The sequence below is a fragment of the Nannobrachium achirus genome (genome assembly GCF_963921795.1).
Source record: "Nannobrachium achirus genome assembly, chromosome: 5".
In the NCBI taxonomy this organism is placed as follows: Eukaryota; Metazoa; Chordata; class Actinopteri; order Myctophiformes; family Myctophidae; genus Nannobrachium; species Nannobrachium achirus.
The window spans coordinates 26,391,882-26,415,875 of NC_137814.1; the positions used below are offsets into that span (position 1 = coordinate 26,391,882).

At 43.4% G+C, this 23,994-nt stretch overlaps 3 protein-coding genes across 5 annotated transcripts in view; 1 reads left to right on the top strand and 2 right to left on the bottom strand.

The window, feature by feature from the left end:
- The window catches only part of LOC308285878 (histone H1-like), a gene marked incomplete at both ends in the record, with an annotated part of 500,380 nt that overhangs the window by 133,532 nt on the left and 342,854 nt on the right, over positions 1 to 23,994 (bottom strand). The gene's annotated exons all lie outside the window — the stretch shown is intronic.
- cactin lies at positions 521 to 20,791 on the top strand. Of its 2 annotated transcripts, none has more exons than XM_080726754.1 (13): positions 521 to 831; positions 1,864 to 2,082; positions 3,746 to 4,068; positions 4,774 to 4,866; positions 6,234 to 6,508; positions 6,791 to 6,886; positions 7,147 to 7,292; positions 7,754 to 7,916; positions 8,353 to 8,479; positions 10,692 to 10,884; positions 12,167 to 12,289; positions 13,220 to 13,578; positions 19,526 to 20,791. In XM_080726754.1, the coding sequence occupies exons 1-13, from the start codon at positions 527 to 529 to the stop codon at positions 20,014 to 20,016; spliced, it is 2,913 nt and encodes a 970-aa protein (XP_080582880.1). In that variant the 5' UTR covers positions 521 to 526; the 3' UTR covers positions 20,017 to 20,791. The 2 variants fall into 2 exon arrangements, with proteins under 2 accessions (XP_080582880.1, XP_080582881.1); XM_080726755.1 differs by having other exon boundaries at positions 6,249 to 6,508.
- On the bottom strand, positions 17,783 to 18,583 carry LOC308286073 (dnaJ homolog subfamily C member 9-like; the record flags this gene model as incomplete). Its single annotated transcript, XM_080727033.1, has 1 exon — positions 17,783 to 18,583. The coding sequence occupies one exon, from the start codon at positions 18,581 to 18,583 to the stop codon at positions 17,783 to 17,785; it is 801 nt and encodes a 266-aa protein (XP_080583159.1).

Sequence of the window (23,994 nt, forward strand, 5' to 3'; positions counted from 1 at the left end):
ACTACATTTCACTGCATGGTCTGACATGTCAACATGAAGAAGGTTGTTTCGTCACTTTGGTGTTTGAATTAAAGCACTTGTCACCGCCTTAACACTTTAAATCGCACTTATTTATAAAGTGTTTACATTTGGGTGGTTTAGGTATAAAGGCTATAATAAACAAACATATAAATATCAACTGTTTTGTACAGTGTATTGTGTATTCCCCTTCCCCCACTATGACAGTGACGCCATCAACCTGCGTTGAATATTATGGTAAGCCCCCTTATAGTTAGTAGGTTGGCTTTCGATTCGCCTCATCGCCTGAGGCACTGAGCAATAATAATTATAGAAAATATGTGTTGATGTTTTTTGAGGGAGTAACGACTAATCAATCTGCACTTTAACGCAAACACACGGTTCAAACAATCACATTGAACATGTACCACATACAAACACCACGTTCACCGCGACAATATTATTGTTCTCCTATTTACGCGACGGAGCGGAACAACGGACCCCGGTTGAAGTGAGACTCCAGTCCAACATGGCGTCGAAGAGACGTCGTCGGTCCCGTTCCCGGTCCAGAGACAGATCTAGATCCAGAGCCGGTAGCAGAGACAGTAGATCCAGTTCCCCCGACAGGAGGGGTCGCAGCCGCTCCGCGGAAAAGAGCCGCCGGCCTCCGGGGGTCGGGGAGAGACGCTGTGGCCGAGGAGGGAGGTCCGACAGCGGAGGGTCCAGCAGCAGCAGCCCGGGATCCGCGCCCCCACGGCGGCCTGAGAGGAGCAGAGAGACCAGGAGCGGATCAGAGGATGACAGGAGGAGGCGAGGGGCCAGGGCGCGATCCAGGTAGGACAGTGGTTCACCACCACCACCACCAGTGGTCCTTGAGGGGTTTCCAGGTGATCCCCAGCTAAATGACGGAGAATTGGTAACCAGGAAAACATGGTTTAATTTTACGCTCTCAGGAGTTAAATTATTGTTTAGCCATGAATACAGACCGTCCTCTATTCAGGGCTAAATTATTGTTTAACATGCATTAGAATAGTCAATTATTAAGATGTCTACAACATTAGATTTTTTTTTTTTTTTTTTAATGCCCTTTATGCCCTTTTTTTAGAGTTTGCCTCTCCTATGGCACCACGTTAAGCATGATGGAATTGTGGACAAAATCTTAAACAACTGTAACAAAATCATCTGACAGCAGACAGGCAGAGGCTAAATGACACAAAAAGCTCTTAAGGGCGTGTTTCCGTTGTGGTCCTATGCAATGGCATTACAGTGATTTTCATTTCTTAAGATAAGAGTTAAATAGCTGTACATTCTGATAGTAATCAAGAGTGTTTGTTCAGTAAAAGGTGTCTCACTTATTCTGTAAACAGAATATGCATTTTTAAGTCAGGTCGTATCCTATGAGGAACAATAACTCAAACTGAATATAGATGGAACTGAAATGCTACAATTTTGAGGCTGATAAATGGATACTATCTGCTCATTGGCCGACGTTGTCTGCTTGTAGAGCTACTATTTTTGGCAAATTTTCCCCTCAGAATATGGATGCTAGGCTTCAAGTGGTTATTGTAAGAGAAAAGTTCCTTTCACGCAAAGATTTGGCAGCTCCCCTGTAGAAACTCAGAGGACCCCCTTGGGGTCCCAGACCCCCTGTTGAAGACCCCTGCTCTAGTCTATAGCAATGATTACTGTCCGATTATAGAGCTTTAACACGTTAACAAAAACTGTTTGTTCAACTTTGAACCATTAAAATACTTCTTACCTAAAAGAAAAAATATATATATAAAATACTTCTTACCTAAAAGAAAAAAACAAATACAAGTATTAAATTGGTTGACAATTATTGACCAAAATCCACATATGTGTCAGTTCTGATTCAGATGGTCCCAAATCGAGGGACAGGGGAGAGAAGCATCGCAGGAGAGACGCTAAAGCAGACAGGAGGAGGAGACCGTCCAACTCCTCCTCTGACTCGGATGGAGGAGGCGGCAGAGAGCCAGAGAGGAGAGGAGGAGGAGGAGCAGCAAGGAGGAGTCCTCCCCGTCCTCCTGACAGAGACGCACACAGGAGGGAGAGAGAGAGGGACAGGTAGGCCTGGCACAGTCATTACATCATCTCCAAATCGCAATTATCTGAGAATAACCGCAATTATTTTGTCATACTCGTCATAAACGTTTCCATGTTGAAAAGTGTTCATACATAAAAATAAAAATAAAGATCAGCCAACACAGGGATGCTGACAGAACCCTCGCTAAAAACCCCAGGACAAAAAAACACTTGTCCGAGTCAGAGACAATTTGCCCTCCTAGCCCCCAAACTGTGGAATAAATTCCCTGTCGCACTTACAACTACAGACTCACTCCCTAGCTTCCGCCGGGGACTGAAGAGTCACCTCTTCAGACTCCACCTAAACCCATAGCACTACTGTAACACTCCCCTTCCCTCAATTACCATACATGAGGATAGCATTTTTAGATTTTAGAAACGTTTTTTACTGATGAAAAGCGTCTGCTAAATGCATGAATTGTAAAGTGTGTGAGAGAGGGAGGGCCTGCTCAACAGTGCCCCTTGGTCACCCAGGCCTGCCACTCATGCTACAAAGTTACAAACATAACATAGTAACATACATAAGACGCAATAGGACGCATAGGAGATGGTGTGACCACCGCTCAAAAAGCTGAAATAGCTGATCTAAAGCTTACAACGTGTCACTTTGTGACATGCCGTAAGCTTGTAAGGGTGGTAGCATTTTCCTTTGCACTGGTTAGTTTGGGACTGTTCTTGTCAGATCATTCATATACCTGATAACTACCAGGGAATAAATTGAATCTTGACCAACAGGTCAAAATTTGTGTCAGGTAGGGCTGTAACCGAACGTTCGTACGTTCGAACCTCTGTTCGTTATGTAGGCAATCGAAGTTCTAAATTATTGGGTTCAGGTTTTTTTTTTTTTTTTTTTTCACGAAAAAATATATTATCAGAATGTGATAGGCCTATTCAGAATATCACTGTAGTAGGGAAAGCCAAATAGGTTACCGTTAAACACTAACAGTTCATGGTGACTGTTAATAAGTCGTTTTAAAATGTGCCAGAACAGCTTGGAGCGATCGAGGACCGTCCTCCGCTCCAAATCCGCTCCTGTTAGCAGGCGTGTCGCACCAAATTCTGGGCCCTGGGTACAAGGATTCACTGCGGGCCCCCCAAGAATGTTCTTCATAGGGGGATGGGGTTTAACCCATTTAGACTGATAACACATTATTACACATTATTTTGTGCTTTAACTATTGAAACATAGCAGATATACAAGCTCACAGCGCGGCACTGAGTACCTTAATAATTAGTAACTCAGTCCCACTTTTCCCCCCCCCTTGTGACGCCCCGCGATCCACATGCATGTTCTCGTTCTGTGCCTCGCTGACAACGCTGTGACACAGCAGCCACACGCTTGCTGACTGAAACCCCCCCCCCCCCTGAAGTCTGAATCCTTAAAACAGGGTTAGATTACAGCCCTAGTTTCAGGTCCTGTGTATACTAGGAGGCATGACCTTTGAAACGATCTAAATGTCTCAATAGAAGACCAGGGAGACAAAATACGACCACCCCCAATTGTGACTGTATACGTTATATTGTGTTAACATACTCCATAAATTGTGTAGGCTAATATGTTCCAATGTTCAATGCCAAAAAACACAATTACATTGTTAAACACAATTATTTGTGTGACAATTCAAATGTTGTTATGGTGACACAGTCCTAACAGGAGGGAGAAAGAGAGGGACAGGGACAGCCGCATGAGGAGCAACAGCAGGGACATCAGGAGCAGAGACAGAGAGCGGGACGTCCAGAGCAGAGACAGAGGAGAGCGGGACGTCAGGAGCAGAGACAGAGAGCGGGACGTCCAGAGCAGAGACAGAGGAGAGCGGGACGTCCAGAGCAGAGACAGAGGAGAGCGGGACGTCCAGAGCAGAGACAGAGGAGAGCGGGACGTCAGGAGCAGAGACAGAGGAGAGCGCGATGTCCGGAGTACAGACAGGAGGCAGAACAGAAGTCAAGACCGGGAGCGAGGAGGAGGAGGTTTTGTTTGTTTTTTAGTTTTTTATGTTTGTATGTTTTTTAAGTTAAGAAATAATATATGGCCTGTTTTATCTTTAGTCAGGGCTCGAGCACCAGAACATTAATATTTTTTTGTATTAACCCATTTAGGACTGATGCCGATTCTAAAAATGCCTTCAAAACCTGACCTGAACCTCAAATATTTATTAAAAAATTACAAAATATGTATGTTGCTATATATTGTACATAGCAACAACTACCATAAAAAGGGGTTCCCATCCTAAATAGGCTAATAAAAACAGCAACATAACAGTGCAGTTTATACTTTACAAGTAACATAAAATGTTGAAAGTAGCCTTAAAAACACATGGTAGGCCACCACTGGGACATAATGCAATGTTATTGTGCATATTAAAATGTCTGTCCCTCAGCCATCCATCTCTCTGAGACTGAGGTATCTCCAGAGGAGCACCCTAGTCTACGCTGATTCACATCACATCTTCTGCTGTGGTTTTTGTCCACTTTTTGGATAATTAGGATTGAATTAAGAAATCATAAAATAATTGGTAAAATGTACGGTGTATGAGGGTGTATGTCTGTCACTGTATTGGCCATATTGTGTATAGCCTACTCACTTCTAATGTGTGTATCGATATTTTTGTGTTATATTATTTGTATGACAATCAATCGTCGACTAAACTCCCGATGTTGACTGACAACCCTTAGGAGGCGGCAGGAGCGAGAGGGGCGGCACCAGGGACCGCCAGATGGGGCGCTCCGCCTCAACCGACTCCACTGAAAGCTCTGGTTCAGACCAAGGTTATTATATAAATATATTTTTAATTTGTTTATTGTTGTCTCCACCAGCCGAAGGCATGGGGGAGAGTATGTTTTCCCCTCCGTCCGTCCGTCCGTCCGTGTGTGTGTGTCCGTGCGTCCTCACAGTTTGTTACCACCTAATCTCAGTCGCCGTTGGCCCGGTCGCTGCCAAAATGAGCACACACACTCCAATTCAGAACCTCTGACCCGCATTTTTCAAATGGGCCTGTTCTAGCGCCACCATGAGGCCGATGTTTGCAAAACACATTTCTGTACACTACTCTTACAGATTTGGTCCAAAAATCCTACAAAACTGTACACAGTATCTCTATAGTCATGTGATCAAGTCTGATCCATCTGATATTTCATATTCCATCCTGATTGGCTAATATTAGCTTCCAAAGTTTGCAGGATTGCTCAGTTTTTGAACAAAATGCCTCAAATCATCAACGCAGCTTACGATTACCATGAAATGTGCCACACATATTCCCACTATGTCAAGGAACAAATGCTACCCTTTTCACATTGGCCTGTTATAGCGCCACCAGCAGGTAGACTTTAGCAAAACACATTTTTGGAACACAATGCCTCAAATCATGCATGCAGTGTCCGATTAGCATGAAAGGTCTAAGGTGAAGAACATATGCCAGATGCCACCCTTTTTACATTGGCCTATTATACAGTAGCACCACCAGGACTACTGGCCTGGTGGAGACCTGTGCCCACTGTTTTCAGTTAGTTTTAATGTGTAAAATGTTTGTAAAGATTTTTTATTTTTAAGGCAGGCAGTGTTAGTTTTTGTATTCATTTTAGTATTTTAGTTTTATTATTGTAATATGTGTTAGTCAGGGTCGAGATTCAACAAGGTCGGAACAATAGCAGATCTACAAGCTCTGAAGACATTTTCTCTATGATTTGAGTTTAGTTTTTGTTCGTTTTGTAAACACACAATACAATTGAATTTATTGTTAGTATTAGTTGTGTATCATATATATATATATATATATATATATATATATATATACAGTATTTTCTGGACTATAAGGCGCACCTGACTATAAGGCGCACTGTCAATGAATGGTCTATTTTCAAACTGTTTTCATATATAAGGCGCACCTGACTATAAGGCGCACATAATAGACGCTACCGTTGCGTTATGCATCCAACAGATGGAGCTGTGCTAAAGGGAATGTCAATGTCAATGAATGATCCATATATAAGGCGCACTGGACTATAAGGCGCACTGTAGTTTTTTGAGAAAATTAAAGGCTTTTAAGTGCGCCTTATAGTCCGGAAAATACGGTATATATACTGTATATAGATGGATGGATAGATCATTAGTTATGTTTTATTTTATTTAACTCTAGTAACTCTTCCTTCAGAGGGCAAGGCCAGTGGAGGAGGAGGCGGAGGAGGCCTGCTGGGGAACCTGAAGAGCAAGGAGGATCAGAAGAAGCAGAGAGAGATGCTGAAGGCTCTGGAGACACCGGAGGAAAAGAGGGCCAGGAGGCTGAACAAGAAGGAGGCCAAGGAGAGGAAGAAGAGGGAGAAGATGGGCTGGAGTGAGGAGTACATGGGCTACACCAACGCCGACAACCCCTTCGGCGACAACAACTTGCTGGGGACCTTCAAGTGGCAGAAGGTGAAACATGTCACGTGCACGCGTTTCTCAAGACGCAGGGGTTCCCAAACGTTTTAGCCCAAGACCCAAAAGAGAAATCAGATGTTTGCCCAGAACCCAAACTAGTGAAAACAGCAGATCAACAAGCTCACAACGGATCGCTTCGCACCGCGTTGTGAGCTTGTAGAACAGCTATTTTTTTTCTATACTTCTAATTTATGGATTTTGTTATGTTATATATTTTGTAATATGTTATTTACAATTTGTGTGTGTGTCCGTCCGTCCGTCTGTCCGTCCATCCAGGCATTAGATAAGAAGGGAATTGGCCATCTATCAGAGAAAGGCCTGAAGGAGAGGAACAAATTCATCCAAGAAGAGAACCGCAGGGAGCTGCAGAAGGTACTGTCTATGGATTTTCCCATATGGCCATGTGTGATACTGCAAGACAATGATTCATACCTCCCATCTACAAGTTCACAACATAAGGAATTGTGTGGTTATAGATCAGAAATTTGTTGCAATTATTGGGCAACATTCCACGGGTATATTAATGAACATAGTTCGATGTTGAACATGAGTGGTATTCCCCTTTAAGCATAACATTTGACCGTACTATTAATACAACTTTTAATAAAGTATTAACTCACTCCAAAACGTAGGTGAAACAGCTACGTCTGGAGAGGGAGAGGGAGAAGGCCATGAGGGAGACGGAGCTGGAGATGCTGCAGAGAGAGAAGGAGGCGGAGCATTTCAAGACCTGGGCGGAGCAAGAAGACAACTTCCATCTGCACCAGGCCAAGCTGAGGTTGGTCACACACTCAATCATCAATCATGTTCTAATGGATTAAAGTTGTCAGTCGCCATGTCATTTGGATTCCGTGGAAATCAGCATGTGGCATGTTTTCTAGAAGCATGTTGCGCCTCGAACATAGTCGATCTTCAAGTTCTCAATGCGTCACAGGGCAACGCATTGAAAGCTTCTATCGGCTATTCTTGGTTATTATTTTAATTGTTTAGGAAACAGTGCTAGTGTGGGTGGCTCCTTTCACACTGTTTCACAAATTGAACATTTAGGACACAATCTTTCAGTCGTGAGATTTTATTTTGCTTTAATCCATGCACTCACTCATGTTATAAATAATTACATGTTTCATCACTCGGCCAAAGGGCTTTTAGGCTAGTGGATACGATGTTGGCTTTCCAAACGGGATTGAATTAGATTTATCCTTACGGGACCATAACTCTTGAGTGCGTGTGTGTGTTCAGGTCAAAGATTCGTATCCGTGACGGCAGAGCCAAACCCATCGACCTTCTGGCCAAGTACATCAGTGCTGAAGACGATGACCTGGCTGTGGAGATGCATGAACCTTATACCTTCCTCAATGGACTCACTGTCACCGACATGGATGATCTGCTGGAGGATATTAAGGTAGGGATGTGTGTAGGGCTGTCACGATTACACATTTTTGTTTCACGATTAATTGTCACTCAAATAATTGCGATTAACGGTTTAATTGTGTGTTTGGTGTTCAACATTGGAACATGTCAATACATGTTTTATTTCTGTTTGCCTTTTAAGCTTCGTAATCAAAAATGGCACAGGGCAGATTTGACACATTGTCTTTGAGTAACCGTAATTGTGATCCATACTCGGTTGCCAGTCAGTGTCGTGCAGCTGAGATAGCCGATCTACAAGCTCACAAACGTTGTGTGGCGTGTCATGCTGTGAGCTTGGAGATTTTCAGCATGCAACTAGGTATAAATCAGGTTTCTCTGACTGTTGGTGCTGCTGCTGCATGGTGCCAGCCTTATGGAGCTGAAGCAGGGTTGGGTGTAAAGTGTGGACTGTGTACTGTGTGGTGCAGGTGTACATGGAGCTGGAGCAGGGGAAGAACGTGGACTTCTGGAGAGACATGACCACCATCACAGAGGACGAGATCAGCAAACTCCGGAAGCTGGAGGCCTCCGGGAAGGGAACTGGAGCTGTGCAGTGTAAGTGAGGGCGGATTCACACTGCGGTCTCAGGAATGTTCTCGAGGCTACTTGGCAGATGTTTTGACAGTGTGAAGCCTGCGGTTTTCCTCAGAAACAGATCAACGCAACCAGCCTCAAGACCACCTCCGGAGGTAGTCTCGAGGCTGCATGCTGCGTCCTCGAGAACGGTGCACTGCAGTGTGAAGCTACCGTCCACAAAAACGGAAGTGATGTTGAACGTGACCTCATATAAAGTCGACGAGTCAGGCGTCGCCACAAATAAACACTGGGTAACAGTTGTCGACATGGCCATGAGATCAGCAACTTGGTCTAACTCTAACAGAGAGATTGCTTGCTTGTAGGGCTGTCTTACGAATTTTACGAATCGACGCGTCGTTTTAAGCCCCGGGAATTGGCGCCAATTGTTTGAGTCGAGGAGTCGAAAATATTTTCACCAGTTAGCCTACTACTGCGGTGCGCTGGACTGGTGTCATGTACTTCCAATTGAGAGAAGTAGCAATTTATTGTCTCGCACCAGCGCACTGAGCACAGGGGTGAAAGTGAGACGGAACGGCCAGAACCGCCGCTCCGTTAAAACATTCGGAGCCGGGACGGTGCTCCGTTAAGAGAAGCAAGCTGTCAAAATCCCATATTAAATAACCTGCCACAGCACAAACGCATGTCCAAGTCCAAGAAGTAAACAATCTAGCCTACTAAAGTCAGAGTAACATGCACAGCTACTAGTTACATTTCCTAATTAAGTGCTTCTGAATTGTTTTTGTAATCCAAATGCTGTTTGTGTTTCGCAGCCTGTGTCCATGACTGTGCCTCCCCCATCCGTTTTTTTCTGATACCGTTCTTGACACTGACTCATTGCTCTGTGTCCCACGACTGCGGACTGGAACCCATCGTTCATTTAAAAGAGACGTTAAAGAGAGCCGAATCGTTCGCAAATGTCTCATCTCTACTGCGCGCTGCTTGCCGACGGGGCAGAGGTGAACAGCAGAGAAGTTTTATTTGTTTTAACGGTGTTATCGGTGTGCACTGCTGTGCCTGCTTGACGTGCTTGTTACCCTTAATGTGAATATTAAGCCACACTGTAGCTTGTGAAAGCGTTTCAATCAATTGTAGGCTACGTTGATTATTAAATAATACAAATTATAACGTGTGCTGCGCTGAGCTGGACGTCTGACACAGTTACTCGCTCATCATTCTGCAAGTTTCTGCGCCTGGAAAATAGCAGATCTACAAGCTCACAACGCGTCGCGGGTGCGAGGCATTGTGAGCTTGTAGATCAGCGAACGTCGCTCGACACCTACTATACAGGTCTATCGATATGCAAATAGGCTTGTTTCTTTGTTAAACAGTTGTCGAGGTGTGAACTTCGGGGGGTGCGAGACCCAAGACCACTGTAACACTGTTCCACACTGCGCTGTCGTGCGTCATTGGATTGTTACATCAACTTTCGTGCCTGAATTTCTTGGCGACCAGAATCAGCAATGTCGCATTGTTGATGACGTCTGTATTCACCGGCGAGGCACTATGTGCATACCGCCTCCTATGGGATCGGGATGTATAGTGCTAGTGTTCTCCAGGGAGGCCAGAATCTCTGCCAATGTGAATGCTGGCCCGCGTGAACCAGCAACCGTTTTCAGAAACAGTTCTAATCAAACGGATTGCAGTGTGAATCCGCCCTAAGACATAGCTGTTCTGTGCAACTTTGGATTATGAAGCCTAAAAGTCAAACGAAAATTACATTTGTATTCGTTAATCATTAACTGTTTTCTGAATAACCTATGTTTCTATATCAGTGGTGCTCAAATGTTTCAATGTCAAGGACCCCTAGAATTATTTGTATTTGACCGTGGACCCCCATCTCAAAATACCTTGTTCCAAGGAACCCCCAGAAGCAAAAATTTTAGTTTAAAATGTTTGCTTTGAAAAATGTATATTCCAAGATTTCCACGAATGTTCATGATTTTTCAAAAATAGCAGATCTACAAGCTCATAATGCGCTGTGAGCTTGTAGATCTGCTATTTTTGAATAGCTAATAAAATAATAGTTAAAGTGGTTGAAATCCAAAGTGACACAGATGCTTTCCAGGTCTAAATGGGTTAATCGGCAACTTAGATTTTGTAACCTCGACAGCCCTAACCCTATCACTAATTCCCATTTTGCTTCTGTTGTTTCTTTTGTTTTCTTCTGAACGCTAACTCTCGTAAATGGCAGTGGACCGGCGCGAGGGCATCAACGCGTCAGTGGGCACGGACGTCATGACGGTGTTCAAGGGGAAGACGTACAGCCAGCTGCAGGCCCTGCACCTCAACATCGAGACCAAGATCCGGGCCGGAGGGTCCAACCTGGACATCGGCTACTGGGAGAGTCTGCTGCAGCAAGTCAGGGTGTACATGGCCAGAGCACGGTGGGTCAAAAGTCAAATGCTGTGTGGGTGACATGCCAAAATCTCAGCCATCGTCTGGCCTAAAAATTGTGAATTGACAATTATATTCGCACTAGAAAAGCAATAATGTGAGAACAGCTGCCCAGTCCGTTAAACTTGAATTACGTACAGCCTACGTCGCCGTACAGCTGGTCGTGTGTTGAAATACCAGATGTGAAAATAGCAGATCTACAAGATCACAACGTGTGTAGACATAGCAGATCTACAAGCTCACAACGCATTATGGACACGATGCGTTATGAGCGTGTAGATCTGCCATACATTCGAATTACTATAGTAACGTGACTGCACTCTGTCAGTGAACAAACCGAGATGAGACGGCATGACTGTATTCCTGCTGCCATGCAACAATCTCACTCACTGAGCAAAACGTAGACCACGAAGAATTGTAAAACATATCATGTTCATAGGATATTATTTTCCTTAGACCACAGGCTATAGCTGACACAAGTTTTAATATCCAGACTTGACAGCAAAAGTCAAGTGCTGGATTTTGTGAGACCAGGGGACATGCGTTCCTGCGTCATCAAGCATGCAAATGCAGCGAGGATTTGCAGAAACTAAAGCTATTTTCATTTTAGTTTGTACCGTCTTTGAACATATAAAAATATACACTACAGCTATCATCAAACAAACAGTAGTTGATAAAGAGTCAGACAACTAAGAAAGCGAAAGCTATTCTCACTTTCCTCTGCTCTCCTCTGCTCCATTCAGTAGTGTACCTCTACCTACATGGGAGGGGAATGGGTTTGTTGCCTAGTTGATTTGACGTTAGGAACCCGTTGAGACTCAGGGGAATTAAGGGCAACAAAAGCGGGCGGGCCTTATTAGAATGGCCCAAATTGATTAACATTTCGCACACGTTTTGTATTCTGCTTTACATTTAATGTGGCTATATTTGAAGATTTTAATTCTCAAAGGGGCAGACCATTAGGATACATACATTTATTTAGCAAAATAAGGTGACATATCTTCCAAAACATGGAACAATAAGTACAACCGTCGATTCACCATTCGTCCAATCTTATGTAAAAGTTAAAATGTAATTTAGATTGCATGTTATTTTGACTGTTTAGAGTCTAATCAGTCTAAACTCTAGACTGATGCTAGGCTCTTGGTTTACCTATGAATCCTACACTACGCTGTCTCTGCATTCTATGTATGTGTTTACCTTGCTTTACTGTAAGTCACTGTGGATAAAGAGTCTGATAAAATGCTTACACTGTGAATTGTGTGCCTTCAGGTTGAGGGAGAGGCACCAGGACGTCCTGCGCCAGAAGCTGTTCAAGCTGAAGCAGGAACAAGGAGTGGAGAGTGAACCTCTGTTCCCCATCATCAAAGATGAGGACAGCGACCAGGACATCATGTGAGTTTTTAACAGGATTGACAACACTTCTGTAGATGTGAGTTACTTTTAACTAGGGATGGGCGATATGTAAAAATACAATATCACAATATGTTTTCCAAGCTGTATCACGATACACGATCGTATCATGATTCCTTTTCATGTTGGTTTTTATGGTTATTTTTTCAAGTTACTTAACAGTACAACCACCTACAAGGTAACAAAAACTAAAAGAAAAAGCGGTCCTCAAAGTGGGGTCCAGGGACTCTCTGGGTTCCTTTTGGGGGGTCTAAATTGACCCTTACAAGTATGTAACTGACAGTATACAAATGAAACCAAATGGACCCTTACAGGTCCATTTGGTTTTATTTGTATACTGTCAGAGTTAAGGGGAGACCTTGACATTTTAAAGTGTGAGAACTACTGATTTAGACCAAATGCTGTTTAAATGAAGTCTGCAATGAATCTCTGTATTAACAATTCAACAGGATTTTCAATAAAGCTCGCTCCCTCATTGTATCACAATATAATTATACGATATCTCTGAAAAGGCATATCGTGGAGACATTGTATCGTCTCAACGATATTTATCACCATATCGCCCAACCCTACTTTTAACATGGCAACACTTGTATATGTGAGTTTTAATATGACAACACAACTGCAAATGTGAATTTTAACATGACAAGTTGACAACACACCTGTAGACATGAGTTTTATACTTTTATCATGACAACATGCCTGTAGACGTGAGTCAGACCTACGGGCAAAAATCATTGCCTTATACTGTAACTGAACCAAATCCAGGCATCTTTGACCAAATTAGTTACTGAAAGAAATTTGATGCAACCATATATGAATCGCATATACATCCACAAATAATCAAATAGAGCAGTTCAACCGTTATAGGAGTGATTTGGATTTATTCTCACATATGTGTCTTTGCAACAGGGCCGACATAGTAGCGGAGGACGCGGCGACCACAGAAGAGGCCGGCCCCTCCTCCTCCTCCAAAGACCCCAAAGATCCACAGGAGGATGACGACGAGGAGGCGGGGCCGTCCACGGAGGGACGAGGAGACACGGAGGAGAAGGACGGGGAGGAGAAGGACAAGGAGGAGGGCGAAGAGGTGGTGGAGTCGGTCCTGACGGAGGAGGACCTGATCCAACAGAGCCAGGCGGAGTACGACGCTGGACGCTACAGTCCCACCCTGCTCACCACCTCTGAGCTGCCCCTGGACACCCACACCACCTCCCCTGAGGAGGATGCCTCCAGGCTGCTCTTGGCCCGCAGGCAGATGCAGGTCACAGGTAACCAATCAGCCACTTTCTTTCTTTGTTCTTTTTCACGGTTGCTTGCCGCAATAAAATATGATTTTTATGCGTGCACGTCTGCACGATCGCTAAATCTGCGTGTAAGATGCCATACAGAGACAACTGATGATCTCCTAATATGGCAAATTGAAACCTCCGGCGCTACACGGCAGGTGTAGGGGCTGGGAGACTGGGTCTGCTGATGTCACTCTGTCCTCGCTTGTATATACCATCATACCATTTATATAGAATCCAGTACCCAGACAGCCGATTAGGCGATTACATGATCAAAATCTCCATGAAGTCAGAATTCTGGGGACATTATAATAATATATACCATCTTATCTATCTATAAATGCGAGAAGTCTCTGCGTGTCTGTCTGCGTGTATGTAATCCGCGTATCTCGAGAACCGTTCGTCCCACCGGCTTCAGATTCGGCACGCGCGTTCCCCGCCGCGGCACGGAGTGCAGTGCCGGGTCTCGACCCGACCCGACTCGCGGTTTTCCCGAACCGGCGCGAAACGTTCGGAATCTCCTTATGCGGGGTTGATTGTTGACATCAGGCTGTTCCGGAGGAAATCGGCGAAAGCTCTGACTCATTGTGACATCACTTCATAAAAGGCTCTGACATCACGTACGCCACATGAGTCAACAAAAAATCTCTGAGTGTGTGCAGAGATCTTCATATATGGGCATAAGTGGACAAAGACAAACAGATGGTCAAAACGGGTCCTATGACAACAGGTATATTGGGGTTTGCATTAAAGGGTGGGGCATTCATGGGGTTTGCATTAAAGGGTGGGGCATTCATTCCCTATTTCAAATTCGGCACGCGCGTTCCCCACCGCAGCAGGTAGTGCAGTGCTCGGCCTCGACTCGACCCGACCAGCATGAAAGGTTCGGATTCTGATGTCTGACATCAGGATTTTCCGGAACTGGCACTGTGTCTGCATAGATCTCCATATATGGGCATAAAATGGATGCAGACAGATACAGATATCTCCATATATGGGCATAAATGGACACAGGCAAACAGATGGTCAAAACGGGTCCTATGACAACAGGTATAATGGGGTTTTCATTAAGTTTGTCTCCTCCTCCATCTGTTTGGCTGTGTCCCTTTATTCCCATTATGGAGATCTCTGTATCTGTCTGTGCCTCCGACTGTGTTGCAGACACAGTGCCGGTTCCCCCTTTAATGCAAACCCCATTATACCTGTTGTCATAGGACCCGTTTTGACCATCTGTTTGAAAAAGCGACAGAGATCTCATATATGGGCATAAAATGGACGCAGATAAACAGATATCTCCATATATGGCATATATGGGCATACAATGGACGCAGAATCACAAAGATCTCCATATACGGGCATAAAAGGGACACAGACAGACAGATAGAGATCTCCATATATGGGCATAAAATGGCCGCAGATAGACAGATATCTCCATATATGGGCATATATGGGCATAAAATGGACCCAGAACTATAACTGCAGTGATCTCCATATATGGACATAAAATGGACGCCGACAGACAGACAGATACAGATATCTCCATATATGGGCATAAATGGACACAGGCAGACAGATGGTCAAAACGGGTCCTATGAAAACAGGTATAATGGGGTTTGCATTAAAGGGCGGGGCATTCATTCCCTATTTACATTGTTCCGAGTTGGCCAGGTCGCCGACTAGACGCTGCTTCTAGTCATTTATAAATGGTAAGACGGAATTCAGTCCCCAGTGGATTCCACAAGGCCATTATCATACCATTTATAAATAGATTTTGTGAGCGGGGCTAAACGGCTGCACACATGGCTTTTACAGTTTGTACTTATGTCCCACATATGACTTCATCTGTTTGTACATTTGTATGTCCCGCCTCAGCCCAGATTAGCCAACTTAGCAGGACGCTTAATGAAATTAACTCATAAATGGCACTGCTAGCAAGGCTAGTCCACAAGGCGCAAGCTGATATAAGAGGACTGTGTCATTTCTTGTTTTAATATATCAACGAATTGACACGAAACAGTTCTCACAAGTTATTTATAATTAACTCTGTTGAATTACTGATTAGTATGATTAACCACATGAGCCCCATTTTATACTTGCTGCACAAAGACAAATAGCGTAAGTAACAGCGTAAGTGCCTGATCTACAAGCTCACCACGTTGTGCGCGAATCAAAACAGCATCCCGGTTTCGACAATGGAACAAGGGGGAGCGCTTGTTTTTGGTGGAGATGACGGAGGCACGCTGGTGTTATATTTTAAACACAATCTGATCTAGCAATCATGACATAGGCTATTTATTATAATCACTAATTCACTATGAAGTGTCTTTAATTATAATTAAAGTAAAAATAGTCAAATAACAAACAAGGACAAATTGTTCTGCCCACAACCAAAATGCCTAAACTACTGTAAATGTAGGCCTATTATAACTATGATAATGGTTCTTAATTAGTCCCAATAATGAAGCATATAATACTTGACCTTATAAATATAGAACGTTTATGATTATATATGTTATGAAACCGTTGCGACGGTCGCATGAGCCGACTCAGCGCCGTTACCGACTTATGTGCCGTTATGGACAGAATAGTAAATCTTCAACCCCCCGAATTTCGTCACCTCCGCGCGGTCCAGGGGAACACAACGGAGCGCTCCCTACCTCCGGTTCAGCCAATCACAAGCTTCCACTGCCGATACCGGGATGCTGTTTTGATACACGCCCACGTTGTGAGCTATTTGTTGGCTAATGTTCCCCCAAGAAAATGCTGGGGTTTGGTTGAAAAAGGAGTGGGGGGAAAGTGAAAAATCGAAACAAAATATTATATATTTATTTAAATGGTTGATCTTTCTTGGAAGGTTTCTTCTTGGCGGTAGCGGCAGGTTTCTTTTGACAGTACTTCTCCTCCAGACTGCTGATCATGGAGTTGAACGCTGCCTGCCTGGACACTGTGTTGTCCCAGATCACAGCCGTCAGGTCCCCCTCTCCCTCCTCCGTTTTGACCATCTGTTTGAAAAAGCGACAGAGATCTCATATATGGGCATAAAATGGACGCAGATAAACAGATATCTCCATATATGGCATATATGGGCATACAATGGACGCAGAATCACAAAGATCTCCATATACGGGCATAAAAGGGACACAGACAGACAGATAGAGATCTCCATATATGGGCATAAAATGGCCGCAGATAGACAGATATCTCCATATATGGGCATATATGGGCATAAAATGGACCCAGAACTATAACTGCAGTGACGCTTAATGAAATTAACTCATAAATGGCACTGCTAGCAAGGCTAGTCCACAAGGCGCAAGCTGATATAAGAGGACTGTGTCATTTCTTGTTTTAATATATCAACGAATTGACACGAAACAGTTCTCACAAGTTATTTATAATTAACTCTGTTGAATTACTGATTAGTATGATTAACCACATGAGCCCCATTTTATACTTGCTGCACAAAGACAAATAGCGTAAGTAACAGCGTAAGTGCCTGATCTACAAGCTCACCACGTTGTGCGCGAATCAAAACAGCATCCCGGTTTCGACAATGGAACAAGGGGGAGCGCTTGTTTTTGGTGGAGATGACGGAGGCACGCTGGTGTTATATTTTAAACACAATCTGATCTAGCAATCATGACATAGGCTATTTATTATAATCACTAATTCACTATGAAGTGTCTTTAATTATAATTAAAGTAAAAATAGTCAAATAACAAACAAGGACAAATTGTTCTGCCCACAACCAAAATGCCTAAACTACTGTAAATGTAGGCCTATTATAACTATGATAATGGTTCTTAATTAGTCCCAATAATGAAGCATATAATACTTGACCTTATAAATATAGAACGTTTATGATTATATATGTTATGAAACCGTTGCGACGGTCGCATGAGCCGACTCAGCGCCGTTACCGACTTATGTGCCGTTATGGACAGAATAGTAAATCTTCAACCCCCCGAATTTCGTCACCTCCGCGCGGTCCAGGGGAACACAACGGAGCGCTCCCTACCTCCGGTTCAGCCAATCACAAGCTTCCACTGCCGATACCGGGATGCTGTTTTGATACACGCCCACGTTGTGAGCTATTTGTTGGCTAATGTTCCCCCAAGAAAATGCTGGGGTTTGGTTGAAAAAGGAGTGGGGGGAAAGTGAAAAATCGAAACAAAATATTATATATTTATTTAAATGGTTGATCTTTCTTGGAAGGTTTCTTCTTGGCGGTAGCGGCAGGTTTCTTTTGACAGTACTTCTCCTCCAGACTGCTGATCATGGAGTTGAACGCTGCCTGCCTGGACACTGTGTTGTCCCAGATCACAGCTGTCAGGTCCCCCTCTCCCTCCTCTAACAGCCCCATCTCCTTCCTCAACCGCTCACACTCCTCCGCCTCCCTCTTGGCCTTCCGTTTCCTCCAGGCCTTCTTCTTGCTGTTCTCGTGCGTGAACGCCCTCAGAGCGGGCAGCTCTCCCCGGTCTATGGCCTCCTGCAGGACGCCCCTGATCCGGGGCTCGTCCTCGTGGCTTCCGCATAGGGCGCGCTCGGCGATCCTGTCCATGTCTCCTCGACACTCGTCGTACAGCCGTAGCAGGTCTGTCCACTCCTCGGCAGAGCCCACATAGGTCTTCTCGAAGTCCACGATGTCCCGGATGGTGATCTGAGGGAACAGCGCTCTCCAGTACTGGCTCCATTCTTTGTCGTCTCTCGCGTCGCCGTCGGTCGAGGAATCGGAATCCTCCACGGTTCCCTGTTCGTCGTAGAGCGCCCTCTGCTGTGCGTCCGTCAGTACGGCGTACACCCTGCCCAGGGTCTGGAACTTGGCGGTGGCGAGCGGGTCGTCGGGGGCCCGGTCAGGGTGAACCTTCAGAGAGTTCTTATAGTAACCCCGTCTGAGGTCGGCCTCCGGGGCCGCCGGGTCCACACCCAGCACCTCGTAGAGGCCTGACTTGCCAAACAGAGCCTGGCAGTCCTCCAGCAAACCCATCTGTGAACTCCAATGTCGGCCTTTCTAATTATATGACCTAAAAGAATTATCTGGATTTGAATGTAGAACAGTAAGTGGTAGATATGTCCGGGTTTGTGACGTGTGTGTGACGTATGACTCCAAATGTCTGTGACGTCATAGACGACTGACATAATAAATGACAGATGTCACAGGATGCAATCTATTCCACACTAAAGCCACTGGATCTTCTATTATAGATCTTGTATACATATTAGATCAATATATCATATTGTGTAGATCTTACAAGTTGGCACCTTGACAGAATGCAGTCTAGTTCGATTTTCACTCGCTTTTTTCATTGTTTATATCACATCTGCATCTTCCAGACAGTAGAATAGTAACTCTTTGGTAAAACTTTAAGGGTTCTGAACCAATTAATTTTCAGTGGAAACACACAAAATTAGGCAGGGGAAAAAGAACAGAACCAGTTCAACCCCGGTGGAAACGTGGCCAGAGTGTGGACTACAGTAATAGAACCACTTTTATATATATATATATATATATATATATATATATATATATATATATACTGGTATATAAAAATGCATAAAATGAAAAACTATTTCAATTCAAAGGAGCTTTATTAGCATGAGAAAACATGTTTACATTGCCAAAGCAAAAGTGGAACAAAATATACTATCAAAACAACAATTGCAATTAAAGGGGAATAAAACTGATAAAAATGCTTAACAGAGCCGTGTTAAATTGCAACTTAGAGAAAACTATCTTACAAAACTATTAGAATTGTGCTTGAGCTTTCAGAAATAGTTATACATCCGCGTAGGAAAAGTTAGCTTGAGTCAGAACTTTAGAAACAAATTTGCGTCTCTATTTAATTGTTCCTACATTCTGTCTGTCTCTCTCTCTCTCACTCTGTCTCTGTCTCCCTCCCTCCCTTTATCTCTCTCTCTCTCCCTCCAGGCGACGCCAGTGAGAGCGCGGAGGACGCCTTCGTGCGGCGCGCCAAGGAGGGCATGGGCAACGACGAGGCCCAGTTCAGCGTGGAGCTGCCCGTCACGGGCAAGATGTACCTGTGGGCCGATAAGTACAGGCCGCGCAAGCCGCGCTTCTTCAACCGCGTGCACACAGGCTTCGAGTGGAACAAGTACAACCAGACCCACTACGACTTCGACAACCCGCCGCCCAAGATCGTGCAGGGCTACAAGTTCAACATCTTCTACCCGGACCTCATCAACAAGCGCTCAACGCCGCAGTACTTCTTGGAGCCCAGCTCCGACAACAAGGACTTTGGCGTGCTGCGCTTCCACGCCGGCCCGCCCTACGAGGACATCGCCTTCAAGATCGTCAACCGCGAGTGGGAGTACTCGCACCGGCACGGCTTCCGCTGCCAGTTCGCCAACGGCATCTTCCAGCTGTGGTTCCACTTCAAGCGGTACCGATATCGCAGATGAGAGGAGCGAGGACCCAACCCGAACCCAACCCAACCGCCTGGATCTTGTGAACTGTAGGGACCAATGACCCTGTTCTTTTTTGTTCTTTTTTTATGTATTTTTGGCATTTTTTGTAATGCTTTATTTCAGGTAGGTCAGTGTAGAGTCTGTAGACCAATGTTTTTGTGTATTTGGTTGCAGACCCCTTCTGAAAACATGACCCCTCCCCCGATACAAGTTTTGCGTTAAAAAAAGTACTTGAGATGTTTTGAAAATATACAAGCTCACAACGCATCGCATCGTGGTGGCGTTGTGAGCTTGTGGATTGTCTATTTTCAATGTATATAGAGGTTAAATAGGTTACATTGATGTTTTTTTTTTTTATCAATTATTTTTCATAAATGTAATCCAAATCCAAACATTTTTTCAAAACGATTTCATAGATAAATAAAATCTAAGAAATTCCCACTCCAAAAGAAAAAGAATTGCGTTTTTTCTGAAGTTGTGTTGTACAACTGCTATTTTCACTAGTTTGGGGTCCCAGAGAGACAACAAATGTTCTCCTTTGGGTCTCCTCGAGCTCAAATGTTGAGCTGACTGACTGACAGCCACCAGGCACCACCAACTGTAAGGTGTGAGAACATGTGAAGTAAACGGTGTTAGTCATGTGTGGGCTACTACAGGGGATATTACAAAGATACAGTAACTTTTCTAGTTATTAAAAATAGTTGTTATAAAAAATAAAAAACGTTCTGTCTGTATTGTGGTTCCTGAAAGCCAAAAACATTGTGACATATTAAAGATGATCGAGCGTTTCCTTCTGTGTGTCCTGTCATTCCACTTTCCTCATTGCAATGAGGACAAACGGACAACGCCAGATGTAGGAGCCGTTTGCTACTTACAGGTTACTTACAGGAGCACCACTCAAAAGGGATGAGAGGAAATATAAAATAATTTTTGATTTGATTTGATACATTAACTTACAGTTCAATTGAAGTAAGAGGTGAGCCTATTTTATGATCCAAGTGAGGTTTGAACACTTTTATTTGTATTTATTCATTTTGTCCTCATGAGGGCGACAAAGACTGCTGAATAAAACGGATCAAAAGGAGTCAGATCTTTGCAAGTGCACATTAGATCAGGTACCAGGTACATCACACTATTAGATAAAGGTTGTGTGTTTGTTAGTTGTATGTGTAGAAGGACATTCGTTAATATCATGACAGCGCAATGTTAAAGATCTTTGATCAATGGTCAGTGGATACATTACCTACTGTCCATAGCATAGGCCTACATCAGGCCTTAACTGTCAAACTTATCAGGAGGCGACCCCCCAAAATAATCATATTTGAGATGAGCTGAATCATTAAAATTATGGAGTTTCTTGGTGAAAGTGAAATTGTGAGATACCAAAATCTTCCATTGACTTCCATTATCATTCTCTGAACTTTTAAAGTGAAATATGTCTGAAACTACAAAACATTTCAAAGATTCATGTGCAAGCACACGTGTCCACAGAGTAAACTGAACATTTTAAAGTTTGAATGGGACTTCTAGGTGTAAGTATGTAATATTAGCTCAGATTTATAGTGCTTTTCTAAGTACCCGAAGAAGATTTACATAAGGGAAAGGAGGAACAAACTTTATTAGGTGAAAAAAAGAAAGAAAGGTAAAACAGAAAAAAAGACAAAAGTGCTAGGCAAAGGTTGGGGAGACGGTCTAACTAGAAACCTCAACTGGGAAGAGCTGGCAGTTTAGAACAGTGCAGGTAAATCTTTTCAGGCCGGCGGTCCCCCAAAATAATCATATTTGAACTGGGGACCCAAACCTGACATGCACTTACTTGGAATTGTAAGAGTTTAGGCATATCCATTTAGTTTGACTAAAATCCACAGATAAATATTGTGAATATCAGATCTGCAAGCTCATTGTGAGCTTGTAGATTGTGACGGTGAGCCATTTTCACAATTTCTACCCATTTCCTAGGTAATATGTGACAATTTGGCCAATGTTTGACCATTTGTTATAGCATAGTTTGTTGATTACTTTTGATGCAGCAATGGTTTTATTTTAGATTTTTATTTGTTTTATATTTTATTTTTAGGTATTAAAAAAAGGTCTTAAATGTCATTAAATTGTCACTTTAGAAATGTGCAGATAGCCTGTATAGCCTCAACAACTGAGATAATGAGAACACTGTCATTCCCTTCCAAGTGGATAAAATATTACTTTTCTTTTTTTTTTCTTTTTTTCATGTGGTTACACAATTTCAAATGCATTATGCAATGTGTTTTCATAATTTGTGAAGATGTACAGCTGAATTGAGTGAGGTTACACAAGGTTTTGTGATTTGGCTTTAGATCTCTCTTCCGGAAGTGTTTTATTTAATGCTCGCAAGATCCCGTTCATCTGCAGTCTTGTGTTGTTCACACATTCTTTGGCGAGTCTCATCTTGACTTGCCCCATAAACCAGTCGGTCGTGTCGGCCTGTATTCACATACTGTTGAAACATCACAGGGAATTAGGTGGGAATAACATTTTAATACAGTGACAAGACTTCACAGACAACCTCCACAGTCCCATTGCAATGGCATAGGTGTGCAACTGAATGAAGCAACTAAAAAACAGACTGGGTTGCTCACAAAAACCATAGATGTTAAAACTACCCCAAACATGTTTGAAAGTCAAAAATCCCTTTAAGTGGTTAAAAAAAAGAAAAAAAAAGAAAAGTATCCAGTTACATGAAGGTAAACTCCATCTTGCAATGTAAATATCACATGTATTACAGAACTGGTGGAGAACAGACAGACAAACGAACACCCGATTTAAGACAATAAGAACAAAAAATATGTACAGCGGAATTCATAGTGGCCGTGTGTGATTATTATTATAGCAACATGTTGGTGCATTAAAGGTAGGGTAGGTGACATTTCATGGTTAAGATATGTGTTAAATAGCTCTGTATTAAAGGAGTAGTTCACCCCCCATTTTCTTTCTCTATTAATTACTCATGCCATGTTGACTCGACTTCAATAATATTTTTAGTTTTTTGTTTGCCTGGTTACAGACCCTGTATCGCTAGCCACACCCCTTTAAAATGTTGTTTCGGCGATACAGAGGTCTGGACGTACTCTCATTGAAGAGGTTTTCCTCATTTGGAAATCCGTCAGGCGAATCAGCGTCGCTTCTCAGGGCTTGTGATCAGCGTGGGTGGGGTTTTCCAAGAACTCAGTGAGATTCCAAGTAACCCAGCGCCGCCGCCGGACCATACCGCACATTCCCAAACAAACATTGCGTTGCCCGTCGCGGTAATATGCGATCGTATCGATCTCGCTATGAAACATCAGTAGAAGACATGTTTAACTGTGTTTGATTACTAGTTCGTAGCACTCCTATTCTGCCTGTTTCTTTGGTTAGCAAGTAGCAAGTAACAGGCTAGCCACACCAATGACAACTACGTCATCTGTTTTCCACTGTTGTGATTGGTCAGGCGGTGAACCAATCGCAGAAGACTGCCTCTTTGGCAACGCCCATCCCAGAAACTGCGGTGGATAGAAGCACGTTCAGACTTGTCAGACTAGTTTTTTGTCACATTCCTAAGACAAGACAATTGATTACAATAAATTTACCCCCATTGATTACGGATGGGGACCCCCACTCCATGGCGTGAATACTCAATAGGAAAAAAAAGGCATTATGGGGGTGAACTACTCCTTTAAGATATAACCATTGCTGGTGTTTGTTCAGTAACAGAAGTCTCCATGTCTCTCCAGATCTTTAGTGAACGGAAAGATACATTTTCAGGTCAGGATACCAATGTTATCCAATCAGGAGAGAGAATTCATACAGGATACATGATAAACAAGTAAAAAAAAAAAAAAAAACATTGGAACTGGAACACTATAAAACTGAAGCTGATAAATCCTCCTGATTGTCTGAATTGGTCAAACACCCGAATTCTTTTTCTTCTGTTTATTAAAACTCATACACTGCCAGAAT

Bases quoted from the DNA above. Each gene is read 5' to 3' on its own strand.
- cactin (XM_080726754.1), top strand. From the start codon at position 527: ATGGCGTCGAAGAGACGTCGTCGGTCCCGTTCCCGGTCCAGAGACAGA. The intron at 832-1,863 runs GTAGGACAGTGG...CATATGTGTCAG, and splicing joins GGGGCCAGGGCGCGATCCAG to TTCTGATTCAGATGGTCCCA. The intron at 10,885-12,166 runs GTGGGTCAAAAG...GTGTGCCTTCAG, and splicing joins GTGTACATGGCCAGAGCACG to GTTGAGGGAGAGGCACCAGG.